General features: G+C 40.2%; 1 protein-coding gene across 4 annotated transcripts in view; it reads right to left on the bottom strand.

The window, feature by feature from the left end:
* ZNF106 (zinc finger protein 106) overlaps positions 1 to 16,629 on the bottom strand; it is a 38,130-nt gene extending 21,501 nt beyond the window's left edge. For all 4 annotated transcript variants that reach the window (XM_065065871.1, XM_065065872.1, XM_065065873.1 and 1 more), the window contains exons 1-4: positions 16,491 to 16,629; positions 7,794 to 7,879; positions 5,275 to 5,336; positions 132 to 329 (exon numbers count right to left, since the gene is read on the bottom strand). In XM_065065871.1, the coding sequence (XP_064921943.1) occupies positions 132 to 329; positions 5,275 to 5,336; positions 7,794 to 7,847 (314 nt within the window). In that variant the 5' untranslated portion in view covers positions 7,848 to 7,879; positions 16,491 to 16,629. The remainder of the gene's footprint in view (positions 1 to 131; positions 330 to 5,274; positions 5,337 to 7,793; positions 7,880 to 16,490) is intronic.
* Positions 16,630 to 17,345: the final 716 nt, after the last annotated feature.

Genomic DNA, 17,345 nt, shown 5'->3' with positions numbered 1-17,345 from the left:
CAGATTAAAGTTTTATGACAAAACATGTTCAGCAACGGTTTCTAAAGGACCAGGTTCCTAGAGATACCCCCACCTCAAACAGCATAGCACTACTGTCCCATTTATTAAGCCTTTCAGTAAGGAAAACTCACCGGTTCCGTTCCTTCCTTTGCTTGATTAGTTGAATGAGTTCTTTATCAAGGTATTCTTCTTCTGCCTCTTCTTTCTCTTCCTCTTTTCTGTCATGGGCATCAACATTGTCTTTGTGCAGCTGGCTGGAGATGTGCTTGGCGTATGCTGACAAACCCACCAGTGTCACCCTGCACACCCGGCATTCATGGTTGCTGTCCCTAGGAAGAGAGGCAGAGGGGGGACTTTCAACCCTGCCAACAGGCATGGTAGGTACCTCTGGTCTTACTTTGTTTCCTCTGAATGTGCTTGCATTCAAAGCAACTGGGTTTTGCTCAGTATATTTAAGTTACTTGAATTCTCCGGCTTTTTCTTTCAAGGACTTGTTTTTTGATGGTCAGTTTTCAGAAGATTTTTTTCCAACAATCAAGAGGTAAAAGACTTGGTAATAAAGCTGAGTTAACTGGGGGAAGGAATTCTTCTTGAATTGTTGTACTCAAAATCTTTTCAGAGGAAACATAGTGAGCGAGGAGGCAGAGTGGATGGCTTGCAGAGCTAGCAGGAGCTGCTCTGAAGCCCATCCATGGTGCCAGCTGCACTGGGCAGCCTGGTGACAGCTTCTACATTTAATCCTTGCCTTGAGCCTTCCCCCAGTGAAATTTAGAAAAGGGAGGAGGCAGCACATGGATACAGCCAATCCTGACACAACAGAACCTAAACTGGGACAGCTGAGACTGCTGCCTGGAATCCAAAGACTCCACAGCACAGTGAGTGATGGGAGGGTATCTTCAGTTCACTGCACTTTATTTGGTTCAAGTGTGCATGAGGTCTGCTTTCTACTTTAGACGACTTATCTTAAAAAATACAGAAATTATTTCAGCTGGAGGAAGCTGACAGCTGTGTCAGACAAATGGCTTTACTCGTGTTTCAGTGAACACTGGATTAAGGTTACAACATTTTTTTAACTTTTTTTAAGAAATTCAGCTTTCTAAAATACCTTATTTGTTCTCCAGACAAATCCTTTCAGTACTCCATTGTTAAGGAAATACATTGTTAATAACAAACCTGAACAAGGAAAAATTGTTCACCAGTTAAAAAAGTGGGAAAAATCTTTTGAGAGCGTAGTCCACTGCAAATAACTCAGCAGGACCAAGTTAGGACTCACTGCCTGCCTATACAGCGGTTTCTTCAGTTTTGCCATTTAACTCAGAAAGGCAGATCTGCTTATCCCCACAGCGCACTTAAGACCGAAGTCTTGTAACAGCAGCATTATAATACCAACACACAGCTCATCACCGGGGTCAAAAAAAATGGAATCCATAAAGGAAAAAGGCAAACCTGAATCCCTGTTCTTTAAAGAAAAGTTAAAAATAAATTGAGAAAAAGATCAAAAGATGCATCTTCACTCAAAATATTAAGCTAACATCCTTACTAGAATTGCTCAATGGAGTGTCAGCAGGTAGGTTTTATTTATTCTAGAAAACCGTGGTTTTCCTGCTAACACACCTAAGACATTTAACCAATGCAGTCATTCAGACACAGCTAGGGGTTTCTTTTTAAATAGAGTCATTAACAAAAATTACACTCCTTACATTTCATTTTGTGGTATGTTGCAGCCTAAATAATTTCAGATTAAACATTTGGACAAATTTCATTTACAAAGCCAACAGCTTACAAATTTAGCCAGTGTTTTGGAGACAATCTGCAAATCGGAAGTCGGCTTCTAGCTGAAAAAGGTGCTCTTTTTACCTAACATTCGACTTGAGTCGTAAGGACACTTCAAGGAGAAACATAATTCAGTGGTACTAATTACATTTTAGAAAACAACTCAGATCGTTCATAAGACCAACGTTTCAAATATTTCATACAAATTTCACTCTCATCTATAGACTAACTAAATAAATACAACATTTTACCTAACTTTGGACAAAGCCAGTGAGTTCGCAGCTGGCATAAGGACAAAGAATTTGTTTCTGCCATTTCTAACTTGCGAGTTCCTAGTTAATTAGCTGTGGTTCTTGTACCAACTGAAAGTCTGCAAAGAAAAGACTTGAGTGGGTAATGATTAGAATTCTCTGTCTTGCTGTTAATATATATGAACCTAAAAAAAAACCAACACAATTTTTTCCTATATAAACAAATGCTTTAATTGAAAATTAATTGGCTGGGAGTTCAGATAGGGAATTTTGATTTCCTTCACGTCTTTCCTTCCCCTTTTCCCATTAATATCAGCTAGAACTGGGCACGCTCCAGGACACATGTTGACCACGTCTACACATTTCCTCACCATACAGGAACACCACACAATCTAAGTTGTTTAACAAGAAGGCCAAAAGCAGTTCGAAATAAAAAGGACTAAAGTATTTCCAGTGTGAAAACAACCAAGAGTTTTATTTACTGGATGTGTATGTCAGATGTTCCTTGACAAGAGCAATATTTCACTTTCAATTAAAACAAAAACACTAAAGCTTGACTCATTATACATCACATGGAATAAGACCTCAAGTAAAGGAGAAGAGCCTTAAAATGTTTCAGAAAATTATTATATCCCTTGAGATTACTAAGTTAACTTAAAAAGTGTAAAGTGTGAACCAATGTGTGTATTTCCTTTACCTCTTCCCTACAGGAAGTCTAAGAAGTGACTTCTAATTGGGTGTCAAATTTGAAGGTAGTAAGATGCTGATACTACAGTTTAATGGTATTATCCTTTGTTACACAATTCGACCACACTCACAAAGCTGTTGCTTGTGCTTCACAAGGCTGTAAGACACCTAAAGGACTTCAACTAAACTTAAATGGGATGAAGGAGGAAAAGCATGGGGGAAAAGAACAAGGCTGCTGCTGCACTGTGAAAACGAAGTTCATTATTCATTTTGAGAAAAAACAACTTCCATGCATTCTTCTGGAACAAATAATGAAGACAGTTACCTTAATAACAGAAAATGTAATGCTGGTGAAACAAATTTAACTCCAGTCTTATAGAAATGGAAAACCAAGAACTGTCAGATCCCTTGGAAGCCACTGTGGACACAATACATAACTTCTAGAAGTTACTGTTACCTTCAGGAGTCATTAACTAAAAACCCAATAACTTACAAAGCAAGAAATATGAGGCCAACATATGTGAAATTTTAAGCTGTAATCCTCACCACTTTCTGTGATGAGGATCTCAGAACCATTGTCAGAAGAAGAAAGTCCAGAACAGAAATGCTCTACAAGTCAGCCGACCAGAATCCCTAAATCAGTGTCTAGTGCTGGGGACATTCTGGTTCCTGAGCAACCCCTCCCAGCTGTTCAGTAACAGAGCAAACCCTTTTCACACCCAACAGGATGGATATTGAATACCATGATGTGCTTGATTCCAGACACATTATCAGAGTGTTGCTAGCTCCTAAGACCCAGTTGTGCAGGGCACTGCAGAGAAGAAAACAAAATGATCTGCGTTGTGTTTTGTGTTCTCTTCTTTAAAGTAAGTAGCTGATTTGGAACAACAACAATAAAAAACCCAAGCAGCACAGGGCTGAGCAAGAGATGGCAATGGCAGGGGAAAAAAGAGAAGGCGGGGAATGTGAGGACTGACTTTATAATTTTTATGCCCTTCATCTTTATTGCAAAGCTGTTTTTATTTGAAAAACTGAAATAGCTTCCAAGAAGCTGCTTTTGTCCATTTTCTCAATGTGACACAATAACAACTTCGTTATTCTGGACAAATTGAAGATTTCCTGAATCCCACTAAAACAAACATAGTTTAACACACTGATAGTCCACATAGCCCCTGCCTGAAGACAGGCTGATGATGCAGATTCTGAAGACAGAAGTTCTCTTCCCAGTTTACTAACCTGTTGTAAAGCCCCAGATAAATTAATTTAATATTAAATGGAAGTACAAATCAGACAACAGAGGTTATTTACTGACAGTTAATACATACTTTGAGGTAAGCAGTATCTTTTTACTTATTGTCCTGCAATAAGGGTTATTTTCTATTTTAGAGAGACAATTTGAAATGTTAGCAGATATAAGTGGGCATACACATATTCCACAGATTTTCTGGAAGCCTTAACCTAAAAGCATATTAGGTTGCTCATTTAGATGAACTACAGCGATACTTAGCAATTATACACAACAGTAGTATAAAATATCATACAGCTGGCTCAAACAAATGTCTTCAGCTGTGGCACACATGTAATACAATCTTGTACGCCAAATGTGGACACTTTTCTGCAGCTATATGCATGCTTTACTGAAGAGAAATTAATTGAAAACTTCCTGTAGCTTTGAAACATCATAAAACAAAACAGTTTAAGAGTTTTACTAGAATTCAAGCTGGCACAACTTAACTACATTGACGTTAGTATTCCACACCTCAAAGAGCTGAAAGAGGATCACTTCTTAGTCCTTTAAAAGGTGTTTAAAAGAGATATGCCATTTCCATATAAAGTTTGCGCTGTAAGACAATTAAAAATTAGTCTGTAGGTCAAATACTTAAGTGCAGACTATCTGATTTCTCTGGCTACCTCAAAACCCATACACCTGAAAGGACTTTGAAGTGCACTCTGGTTACACCATGATTTCATATTATCAGGATGATATTTGAATACCCCTTAACTCCCTCCTGCTTTCCAAAGGTTGTAAATAACACAAAGGAAAACAGAAGGAAAACACCATCCATCATGGTTAGGTCCCTTAACCAAACAACTGGACCAGGGTGGCAGAGGACAAGGCAGTCACTCAAGCAGATGCAGACTTCACATCCAAGACACCAGTCTTCTCACAGTGGTTTAAAAGATCAATAATGGTTTCTACATGACCAAAAACATTTTTAAAACCTTTTTAAAAGGAAAATAACAGTGTTTATAATTCTGCCAAAGGCAGAATTCTAGTGCTTCCAAGAAACCAAGCATGAAACTGCCAAGACCTAAAAATCATGGTTTTTAATTTTATTTCACTGCCATCAAAGAAATACAGGAAAGCTTTCTTCCACATCACTGTCTGCCTCCTGAGTTTCCATGTTAAGAGAACACAGTCAGCTTTATCACAAGACACATAACTAAATGATGCATAAATATAAATTGTGCATTCAGCTTGTATGAAAAATAGGACATAAGATCTTCCAGAGAGTGACATATAAACTGCACAGAAAGGAAGGATGCAAGATTGTTCTCATACCTTCCCTTCAGGTTTTCAAGTTCTCTGTGGTGAAGCATGCTTCTCATGTGTTCTTCCATCTCCTTCAATATGGGGAAAAAAAGTAAAATTGGTCAAAACAGAACAAAATGGTGTATATTTGAAAAGCTCACTTCTGAGAACTCTCCTGTGTCGCAGGGAGGTGTATTCCACTCCTGCAGTACTGCAGTAGTTGGCATTCCTGTCTCTATGACCGTGCAAGCACAAGTAGTCATACTCTCAGGAAGTCATATAATGTTACATTTTTCCTGAGGAAGGACACACAGGAGTCATTACGATTCATCAGAAGAGGATGAGAATTCCAGGAGAAAGACAAACAGGACTGCATGCAGCAAAGCTTAATAGACGGATTTTTGACAAATAGCTGTCAATCATAATTTTTATTAAAAGTGTCATTGATACCACAATGCAGAATCATAGTACTTAAAACACTGTTTTCTTGTGCAATCTCAGCAGTCCCTCTGTATTTGTATTATGACACAGCTGTTACTTCAACATCACATACTATTTTACTCTGCTAGATGCACTTCAGAAACTGAGATGTACATAACATGTTGGTTTGTTGTTTACAGCAACTTTGACCCATGAATTGCAGCAGTAGTATAATTAACCGCTAATGAAAGAGAGCTGCTGGAAGAGAAAGAATGTTCACAATTCAGCAAAAAGAAGCGGTTCAGGAGATTTAACTTTGTGTTTGAGCCAAAGTGTTTGAAAAGCTTCAAAGAATTCATCAAAATCCCATCAGCAAAGGGCAAGCAACTTCTTCAACCTTGAAGAGTTGTATGAGTTAATACATTGGTATTTGCAAGACATTCCTGTCCTATGTGGCTAAGCAATAGCAGAAGGTTCATTAAGAAACACTCAAGTTTCAGTGCAGGCTTTGCATGATACACAGCACACAGAAGATGCACAGCAAATTGACCTGATCTCCTCCTACGACAAGGTGACCAGCTCAGTGGATGAGGGAAAGGCTGTAGATCTTGTGTACCTGGGCTTCAGTAAAGTCTTTGACACTGTTTTCTGCAGTGTCTCCTGGAGAAGCTGGCAGCTCATGGCCTGTATGGGTGTACTTGTCATGGGGTAAAGAACTGACTGGATGGCCAGACCCAAAAAGTTGTGGTGAATGGAGACAAATCCAGTTGGCAGCCAGTCACGAGTGGTGTTCCCCAGGGCTCAGTATTGGGGCCAGTTCTGTTTAATCTCTTTATCAATGATCTGGATGAGGGGATCGAGTGCACCCTCAGTAAGTTTGCAGAATACACCAAGTTGGATGGGAGTGTTGATCTGCTGCAGGGTAGGAAGGCCATACAGAGGGATCTGGACCAGCTGGATCGTTGGGCTGAGGCCAATTGTACAAGGTTCAACAAGGGCAAGTGCCGGATCCTGCACTTGGGTCACAACAACCCCAGGCAGCGCTACAGGCTCAAGGAAGAGTGGCTGGAAAGCCGCCTGGTGGAAAAGGACCTGGGGATGTTGACGGACAGCCAGCTGAACATGAGCCAGCAGGGTGCCCAGGTGGCCAAAAGGCCAACAGCATCCTTGTAGGTCACTAGGAAAGCAACCGTCCCACTGTAGTTAGCACTGGTGAGGTCGCACCTCAAATCCTGTGTTCAGTTTGGGGCGCCTCATCACAGGAAAGACACTGAGGTGCTGGAGAGAGTCCAGAGAAGGGCAACAAAGCTATTGAGGGGTCTGGAGCACAAGTCTGATGAGGAGCAGCTGAGGGAACTGGGTTTGTGTAGCCTGGAGAAAAGGAGGCCGAGGGGCAACCTTATTTCTGTCTACAACTACCTGAAAGGAGGTTGTAGCATGGAGGGTGTTGGTCTCTTCTCCCAAGTAGCAAGTGACAGGATGAGAGGAAATGGCCTCAAGTTGCCCCAGGAAAGGTTCAGATTGGATATTAGGAAAAATTTGTTCACGGCAAGGGTTGTCAGGCACTGGAACAGGCTGCCCAGGGAAGTGGTTGAGTCACCATCCCTGAAGGTACTTAAAAGTCACATAGATGAGGTTCTTAGGGACATGGTTTAGAGGTGAACTTGACAGCGTTAGGTTAATGGTTGGACTCAATGATCTTTAAGGTCTTTTCCAACCAAAAAACTATGATTAATGAAACCACATGCTATGTTGCATAATTCCACATTCTCCTTCCATACAGAAACACATATCTCCCAAAAGGAACAAAAAAATTTGTGTATTACAGTACTATTAACATAGCACAAATTATAGCCAAATGAATCTGAGTACTTTTCACAACAGTATAAAAAATTCAAAGGCCTCAATATTTTTAATATTCAGAATCAAACATACTGCACAGTTCAAGAAATATACTCTAAAGCACATGCAAATATATATTTGGTTTGTGAGATACCCAGATTAATAATATTCGTGATAGAGGGAAAAGCCCTCAGGCGATTTTAAAATGGAAGCATTTCTTACACGCATTTTAGAGTAGTATCTTTATGTTAGTATCTACTGACAGATGTAAAGCACTAATTATTTACCTTTTTTGAGTTGTAGACAATGTGACATAATATGCATTTTCGTTCTCGAACCATGCTTATTACTCTGGAAAGATCTTACCCCATACCTGCAAATAAAAATAATTTAATAAGAACCAACATTGAGGATTACTTTTTTTTCCCCCATTAATCTGTTTTAGCAAGAAAAGTAAAAATAAGTTACTATTCCTGAAAAATTGTGTGCTGCGTTTTTTTAAAAGAATACATACCTCTTACGCATTATCAATATTTTTCAAAAACAGATAACGTAGTTCTGAATAGTCATCAAAAATGCCATAATAAAAAGTTAACTTCCCTTTCTTTCATTTTGTTCCTTGTCCTCCAAGACATGGCACTCATTCTACAAGCAAACAGAAATCTGTAGCAATCCTCTCAGCTACTCAAATCAGATTAACAAAACACTTTTCAACTAGGATGATGAGATGGAGATAAGGAATTGGGGAAACCAACCAGGGCAAACTCAGACCTTTACTTTGGTATACAGGGCAACCCAAATAAGAGATTTGTAATGCCCTAGGGGAAAAAAAAAACAACTACTAAAGCCATTCTTGACATTAAAGACCACCAGACTTCAAGGTTTATCAGTCCATTTATACAGCATAAAATAAGTCTAAAGTGATTTAAATTCAGTATTTTTCTTATTAACCTCTGTAAGAACTACGCATATGCATGTACTGAAATACTCAACTTAGACAATATTAAAATACATTCTCTAATTGAATAATTAATAAAAGCTATTGATTTTCATTAATTATTCCCAACAGTACAATATTATTCAAAACTTTACACCAGATTATTAAACATCTTAACACTAATCTACTTAAGACTTGCATATACGCAAATGAAAGCAGCAGTAGGTCAAATTAAATGCCATATGTGTTTTACAACAATGTTTAATCCATAAGGAGAGTAATTCAATTAGAGAGGTACATAACAGTCTAGGCTATAATACAAAGATGGACATGTCTGCATAAGTAACAGGGTACAATCTTTTCCTTCTTCTTTCTCTTAAAAAGACACTAAAATTCAGAATGATCACGTATTGTAGTAATTTTTTATCAGCTTGGCAGAGGTATTTCCTCACCCTAAAGTGGAAATGCCTACTTTACTACTACGCATTTTTATATCTCCGAAAAAAAAGACAAATCCTTCCAAGCTTTGCTATCTTACATTAGTCAACTTCAGAGATAACTTAGGTAATACCATCAAACGTAACCTACAAGAGACTTCTTCAAAAGCTCATCTCCACAGCTTATCCTACAAAGTTAATTCTGATTATTTACCATCAACTTTCTGTATTAGGGGCATCAAACCCTCCAAATCTGGTACTGACTACAAGGTGCAAGCAAAGGGCAAGAAATGGATTTTTACCAAACCCAGATTACCTACTGGTAAAGCAGCTCTGACATTCAGTGGTATTGTCCAACTGTCAACAACAAAATAAGGAAAAACCACTCCCACTCTCTTTCCAAAACGTAGTTCTTTGAAAAATAACTCTTTTCTTCCAGATCTGCATGTCCATTTACAGTTAACTTATGCACCAGCATCTGTCCAGCCTAAAGGGGAATGACCTGAAAGTTGCAATAGTCCTTTCACCTTTAGACAACAGAGAAAACAGTTTCTTCCCTAAAAAAAAAATTCCACATCATCATACCAAAACAAACACACTTAAAACACAACAGGAGATTCAATCATCTTCTTATGTTCCCCATCCAGCATTCCTAAGGTGCCATTCTTGATCTCACTGAAACACCTGAGAGTGTTTAAATATGCATTCTCTAGCCTTATCACATACGTACCTGATGTAATTGAATCATTAGTAACAGCTATTTATTTTAACAAATCACCCTCAACAAAGACACAATATCATTCAGAACTTTGCACAAGCCTAGGTCATACAGATCATGCATATAAATCCATATGATATCTGTAATGTGCATGCAAAAGCACCTGCCATCCTGGAAGGTCAGTACACAGAAGTTTTGGAACAAGATATTTTGCAATCATCTGAAGCCATATATAAAGAGTATAACTTGTTTCTAAACATATTTAAACTAATACAGTAGCTAAGGAAAATTTAAGCTAAAATTAGTAGAGATGGAAAACAAGTTATTTCAGCTTCATGTTTTTCAAGTAGGCTATTAGGTGAGTATAGGAGCATCAACATACTGTTTATACACAGATCCGTGCAGATGCAGCTCAACAGATCTAAGAGACTTATTTATGATTATACACAAGTGACAAAGGTTTAGACGCCCCCCAAACACAGGAGAGCTGTTTTAACGTGATTAATATGAAGTTACTCCTGAAAAGCAACGGTGCTAATCCTTGCACCAATTTCAGGTATTTCCTTCTGCATTAAAATATTATCTACTCCCCCAACATTCTTCACTAGCACTACTTTGTAGTTTAGCAGTATAATTCCCTACATGTGTCCAGGATCTTGTTCAAGATTACTCAAGTATTTACAGAATTCATTCTGCACAAGGGTGAAACAGCAGTATGGGACTTAAACCAGGAAAAGCAGGCCAGTAAAGTGTGGTGACTTACTGACACCAATTAGCTCATCACATTGAAGAGCTTTCACAAGTAAAGTTAACATTACACCTGTTTTAGCTAATTAAAATATATAGCAACTATACACGATTACAGGAAGAGTTTTAGGCTAACTGCCCAATCAACTGGGCATTACTTATGACAGAGTACTAAAAATACTAATGGAATTCAAATGCTATTGGATGTTACTATGAAAAGTAAAACTTTCACCTCCACATAGAGAAGCCCTTAAAGGCAAGGCCTCAGAAGCAGAGAGATTTAGTAGGTGCTACAGGGGCTGGGAGAAGACAGACCCACATTCTATTTCCAGAACACCTCTTGAATTACTGTCTACATAGAGATAAACCACTTCCCTTTATCCTTCGCTTTCTCCCAAATCCTTCTATGAAACCCAAGGCTCCCTTTAATGAAGTACTCCAATTTCACTGTAATAGAACTTTCACAAACTACTTTGAAAAACATTATAAATTCAAGGTATTCCCTCATTCACTATGCAACAGTGACAAGAACCAGATGGCTTTTGAGCCATGTAGTCAGTAATGGCATTTCATCTCCTCATACACTAGTCTGTTCAATCACAAAACTTTCACACCGAGAAATGTCAGAAACATAGCTTTCTCTACATAAATGTAGGCATATTTGAAATCTTAACAAAAAAAAACCAAAACATACTTTAAACATTCAAGCTTTTATCAGATTTGACAGTTTTTCGTTTTGAAATCACTAACCTGCTGCATAGCATACGAAATTACTTCTTATGGGATGGTAATAAGAAAATGCACTGCTCTAAAAAATTAGCAAACTGCAAGCAAATATAAGGTTTTGCCAAAAAGACCTCACCACCATATAAAAGTGAAACATGTCAATAGCAAAATCCAAAGCCTTCAAAACAAATGAGATGTTATAACAATTTTCTATTTTGAGGGAATGTAACTATTCAGTGGGTGATTTTTTGTTTATTTTAAAGTGAAGAGATGCATTTTACAAATATGTGAAGTAAACACAACTTGCCTATAGCCTGCACCTGCCTAGAGCTTGGAAACACCACAGTTTTAATTAACTTAAGCAAGTCTGCTACAGAGATTTTGGAGAACACTTCTCACAAGTAAAAATAGTCTACAAAGAAAATGAGGCATTAGACTACTTCCTGCTGCAACATTCATTTGTCCACAGTTATTCAGCCTTACCGGATAACATACATTAAAAATGTACGTCAAGGTTAAATCTGTTACAGACCAGTGGCTGAACACTCTGACTATATAAAGCCACAAGTGCCATGGAGTGGGGCGGACAGCCCAGCATTCCAGCTGCCTGGAAATCCTCAGGAGGCCTCACAGAGATCAGTAGCGCTGGCCCATCTAAAGGCCTGCCTAAATGCTGCATGTCCCTGCAGTGAGCAGTGGAAACTCTACACTTGACAAGAACAGGAGTCTAGAAGTTCACAGTGGCAGAATGCTCTGCAGCAACACACTCCTGAGCAACTCACAGGGATGTCGTTCCTATTGCTTTAGCGACTTCTCTCCTACAGCAACCAACAGCACACGTCCTGTTGGGCCGGAAAACAGTCACAAAGCTGTCACAGACACAGGAGAGAAGAGCAGAAAAGAAAGAAGCAACTCACCACAAAGTGCCTTCATTAAATCTTTAGTTGGCTAATGGGAGGATACAAGGTCAATTTGACTTGGAGAGAAGCCTCTTGCTCAGAAGAACTAGGAATGGAAGTGTATTTAAGCCCTGGAAAGCATTTAAACAACAACTGCTAGGCTAAACCACATTTAGTTTGATTATTAGAATAAATTATTTTGCTAATTTGCCCAGAAGTCTGGTCTCTTTGCGAGAAAACTTGAAGAACCCCATACAGGCCTTTGAAAGTTGTATCCAACCACCTATTGTGATAAATGAATGCTACAAAGCAGTAACAATTGCTAATCTAACCAAATAATGCTTTGTTAAAGCCTAGCAATAGGGAAAATTTTTATGTCTGTAAAACCATCAAAACCCTGCATCACTCTGAGAATGCTGTACAAAACCAAGTAATTCACCAAAACAAGACAGAGGCCTATGCTCAAATTTCATCACCTCAAGCAGAAGTTACATGGATTAAGGCAATGACATACCAAGACTAACTTTCCTTCCCAGATTCACTGCCCTTGAGGCATCTAAATTCACTATGCATCACCTTACTAGACTATAACTTTACCAATTACCCTAACAGCACCTCTGAGCATATGCAGGAGGCACTTTAACCTTCCTACTGAGACACTGACCTGGGCAACTCAACCTGATCAACAGCCAGGAACTTAAGGACTTACTGAAGTTAAGTCACAACTAACAGCATGATTCTCCTCTAGCACACTGCTATGCACTGTGCAAACTATTTTGTGGTTACAGGGGCATTTTTTAACATGGCAAAGGAGATAACTGTATTACAGGCCAATATTTAAAATACTTGCACGAAAAGCAAGACTTTTAAGGTAAATTCCTCCCTCCAAGATCTAACTTTATCCCCATGATAGACTGAGGGTATTCTAGACTCCTCAGCATTGAAAGAGCACCACTCTACAACAAATGTTATATTTGGACAGCTGAGCACTCTACTATTTTAACATTGAGTCAAAAGGAAAGAAGAGTTATTTCACAGATCAAAGAGCTTTAAGTTCCTGTTAAAAACAGCAAAGTTGAAACAATTAACCACCCTAGAAGATATCCAGCAGAAACTCTTTGCATGCTATCCCACAAGTACAGCTGGCTTTTTATAACACAATATACAGGAAAGGTATACTGGAGATAAGGAGATTGTAGAGAAATACCTTATACAAACAGACCAGTTCAGGAACAGTAACATCTGGCATGAACACAGAGTTTTCAATTATATCCATCTTTACTTCAGGTAAATATAAGGACTGGGTACAGACCAGAAGAATATATATGCCTTAAGTCATAATCAAACTGCATCTTCTAATTCCCTATATATAAGCAATGCTAATAAATTCCTAATAGCCAGACTAAGTTTTCCTTGGTGTAATCTGAGATAATAAATCCTCTCTAGTGGAAGTACATACCTTATTGCTGCCTTACTTGTGATAGCTTTTCATCCAGAAGATCCAGAGATATACACTGTCTTCATTGGAATGGAGAGCTGCTCAGCATCATTGCTGTATGCTGTCATTCTGGACACCTAAAACCCATAAACCTAGAAAGCTCCTGTTTTCCCCTATACTCCCAGTTTGATTTTAGACATATGCAAACCCTTTTTCTTCACATGTTTTCCTCAAACACCATATTTCCTGTGCCTATTAAAATTCCTGTTCCTCTTTCCAAATTGTCCACAACACTCCTAAAGAAATGTCCAAAAGTGCACACGGTACTTCAACTAAGACCCCTACCAGCACCCTCTGGAGAGGGGCATTGTCTTTGTACCCCTACTACCATTACAGCCTCAAACATAATTGCTAATGATTGAGACAAAATCTTATTAAGAATGACCCGCAGTATGTGGGGCAAATGATCTACCCAATTTAAATATTTCTGTGACTTACAAAAGAACTCACGTCAGCTTATTCTGATAACCTTGTGTCACTTCATAAAAGGTCTTCCACAAACAGAAATACCTGCCACTTAATTTTAAATTTATTTCCATAACATCTGGCTGTATCTTTTTTTCCTTTCCTACGGTATTTAAGCTTCTAATACACCTCACAGGTATGCATACTATGTCTCTTTTGCCGATTGGAAGTTAAGAACTCAGAAAACAAATCAAAACAGACTACTCTATACATCCCACCTATTGCAGTCCCACAGAAGTGGGTACCTGGCCTTGGCAAAATGACGCAGACTCCCTTAAGAAGGATCTACATAGATGCAAGAGAGGGCATGTAGAAGAGCACTCAGTCAGTCATCGGACTGCTTCTACTGATGCAGTCACTATGGAGTATTGAGAACCACCGGAGAGTGATCTGAGGCACTCAAATCAAGGTAGTCAGGTCACACAGTGTATGGAGCTTTGGTGCCAACAAAAGTTAAGGATTCCAAACACTAAGACAGCAGTCACTAATGACCTGGCAATAGAAATACAGGGGCCTGTCTGAATTCTCGCACCTACATAAGACAGACAGTTTGTCCCAGCTGAATATTAAGGGCTCTGTCAACTTGGGATTAAAATGTAAAATAGTCTAGGACTAGAGGAGAAAATTCCCTTACACTACAAACACATTTTTATAGAAACAAATAAGTTATTTGTAATGCATAGTATCCTCTTATTTTCCTATAATCACCTTAAGTCAGATAACATCTCAAATATAATAACACCATCTGGTGGCGGCAGGGTTCACAGAAGATGATTATCAGATGTTAAAAAGAATTATATCAATTTAAATTTTATTCCGATTAAATTTAAATTTTATTCCAGATACCTTATTGATTTTATCTTTATAAGATAAAGTGGAAAAATATCTCAATTTTACCCAGATTAGGTTAACTACAGGTCTTGGTATCCCTGTACACAATTTGGATAGGTATTTATAGGACAGGGGCTGCTGTTATTCTTTGTACTGGATATCAGCACCCTGCATGAATTAAGATGCATTTAGTTGACATCTCTTCAAATAAGTGACATTTATGGACACCTAGGCTAGAAGTTACCTGAAGCCTCGGCACAGTGACTCAGGTAACAGAGTAACATAGTTTGGCTAAAACCAATTATTTGTTCTGAACTGAAAACACAGAACCTATTTAACAAACTTTACATTAAAAAAGAAAAATAGTATCAGTCTAATGGTGAAACATATGTAGTGATGCAAACGCAGTTGCCTTTTACTGCTAGTTCAACTGAAGTCAAATAAGAACCAAAAAAAAAAAAAAATTACACAGTTCCCTTTAACAGAAGAGACTTCATGATAGGAATTTATTTTCTAAGGTAAGAAGTTACAAAGTCACATTGCATTGGTCTGTAAAACCTGCAAATCCAAACACTGCAGTCCTAATGGGGAGATAATTCCAGAGTTCATCAAAGTTATTAACCAAATTTTTTTAGGTCTTAGGTTTTTTTAGACTTGGATTTTTCAGTTCAGCAAAACAGTCAGTTCAATATAGTAATTGAGGCTTGACTGAAAGAAGTAGCAAATGATAAAAGCACAGAAACAATCAGCAGAGATATAGGAAAAGCAGCTCCAGAAACTCATGCTGAAAACAAAGTCCATCAAACCTCAGTCCTCTCTCAGGTCACTCCTGGGAAGTCATTTGTTCTACAAACCTCTTTAAAGCTTCACTTCAGAAGGGGTAGGATGGAAGGCAAAAAGGAAAATTTCTTACTTGCATGAAACAATTGTTACCAACCCCCTATCAATAAAGGATATTGAAGTAAAAATTTTAATAATCAATGTCACTTCTATTCATTGTTCATAAACTTTTCCAAGTTGAAGCTCATAAGGACCTCTGAACAGTTCTTAATATAATTTATGTTTGCATGTGAACTACCCTGGTTGCAATGATGCTTACTTGTAAATACCTCATATTTCATTGTACTATTAGGGCTTGTTCCACACTATCAGTCTCACTCTTTTTAGGTTACCAAACATGTGTCACCACATTCATCCATGTTTTCACTAGGACATATTTTAGCTGTATGTTATGAGGAAGGTAACTAAGCTACTCTGTACCAAATCCCACACCTCAACACCGGGAACACTTCTGGCAGGCATGCAGAGACAGCACAAGAGCTGCAAACCTGTGACAGGGAACCTGCGCTCCGACAGAGAACCTGCTCCGACAGAGAACCTGCTCCGACAGAGAACCTGCTCCGACGGGGAACCTGCGCTCCGACGGGGAACCTGCGCTCCGACGGGGAACCTGCGCTCCGACGGGGAACCTGCGCTCCGACAGAGCCCGGGTTTGACCGGATAACAAAGTTCAGGGATCACTACAGCAATAAGGGATGACCACAACGCAAAGCAAAACGCACGACTGCGCTAAGGCAAGACGCCGGCTACAGGTCCCCTAGGCCGGGCCTGCCCCGCTCCCCTGCCTAGGCCGCCCCCCCGCCCCCCAGCAGAACCAGAGCAACCCTCCGTTACCCCCGCTGCCGCCACGGAGCTCCCCCGGCCCCCCCCCGCCCCCGATACTCACACACTGCACCCCTCGCCAGGGCAGCGGCCCGGAAACCCATCCCCCCGCCGGGACCGAGCAGGCCCAGCCACCTCCTGCCGCGGAGCCCGCCGCCCGCACAGGACCAGCGCCGTGGCCGACCCCGCCGAGACCCGCGGCGCACGGCGGGGCGGAACAACCGCTCAGCGCAGCCAATGCGTTCGCAGGAAGGCGGCCGCGCTGCACGCCGGGAGGCACACCTGAGCTTCCGCGGTGCCTGCCGGGAAATGTAGTCCAGGCGGCACTACACCTGGGGCCGAGGGCACCTGGGGCAGCGGCGCCTGCCTGCGAGTTGGAGGCATTTACCCACCTACAACGGTAACAGACATTACTATTATTTGCGAGTATAGCACTGTAAACACACATAGTGCCACATGCTACCGCTCTAAGAAGAGGGCACTGAAGGGCACTGAAGACCACAGGTATCTCAGCAGTGAGAAGCCACCGACGCCGTGCTGGGCCAGCCCAGCCGGGGCAGCTGCATCTGGAAACCTGTTTCAGGAGCGATTCAAAAGAGGGAAGGACAAGTGTGTGTGCTCGTGCCAGGGCTGCGCATCCTTAACCCACCGAGACTTTCTAAGAACACCAAGGGGGCTCCAAGCAGCCTAGGCCCAGTTCTGAGATCACAGAAGTGCCACTGACAGAGGGACCCGGCACAGACTCGAAGGTGAGGTGCCGCAGGCCTTGGTGTTGTGAGAGCTCCCAGCAGCGCTCCGGCTTTGCAGCCTTACAGCAGGTACGGAACCCAACAGCAGCCAGAACAAGGAAGAATTTATCCACAGCCGAGGAGAAACACACCTCGGGAGAGGCCACACGGTCCAGCTACAAAACACGAGG

Source organism: Columba livia, chromosome 5 (genome assembly GCF_036013475.1).
Source record: "Columba livia isolate bColLiv1 breed racing homer chromosome 5, bColLiv1.pat.W.v2, whole genome shotgun sequence".
In the NCBI taxonomy this organism is placed as follows: Eukaryota; Metazoa; Chordata; class Aves; order Columbiformes; family Columbidae; genus Columba; species Columba livia.
This window is presented reverse-complemented; position numbering and strand designations above follow the sequence as displayed.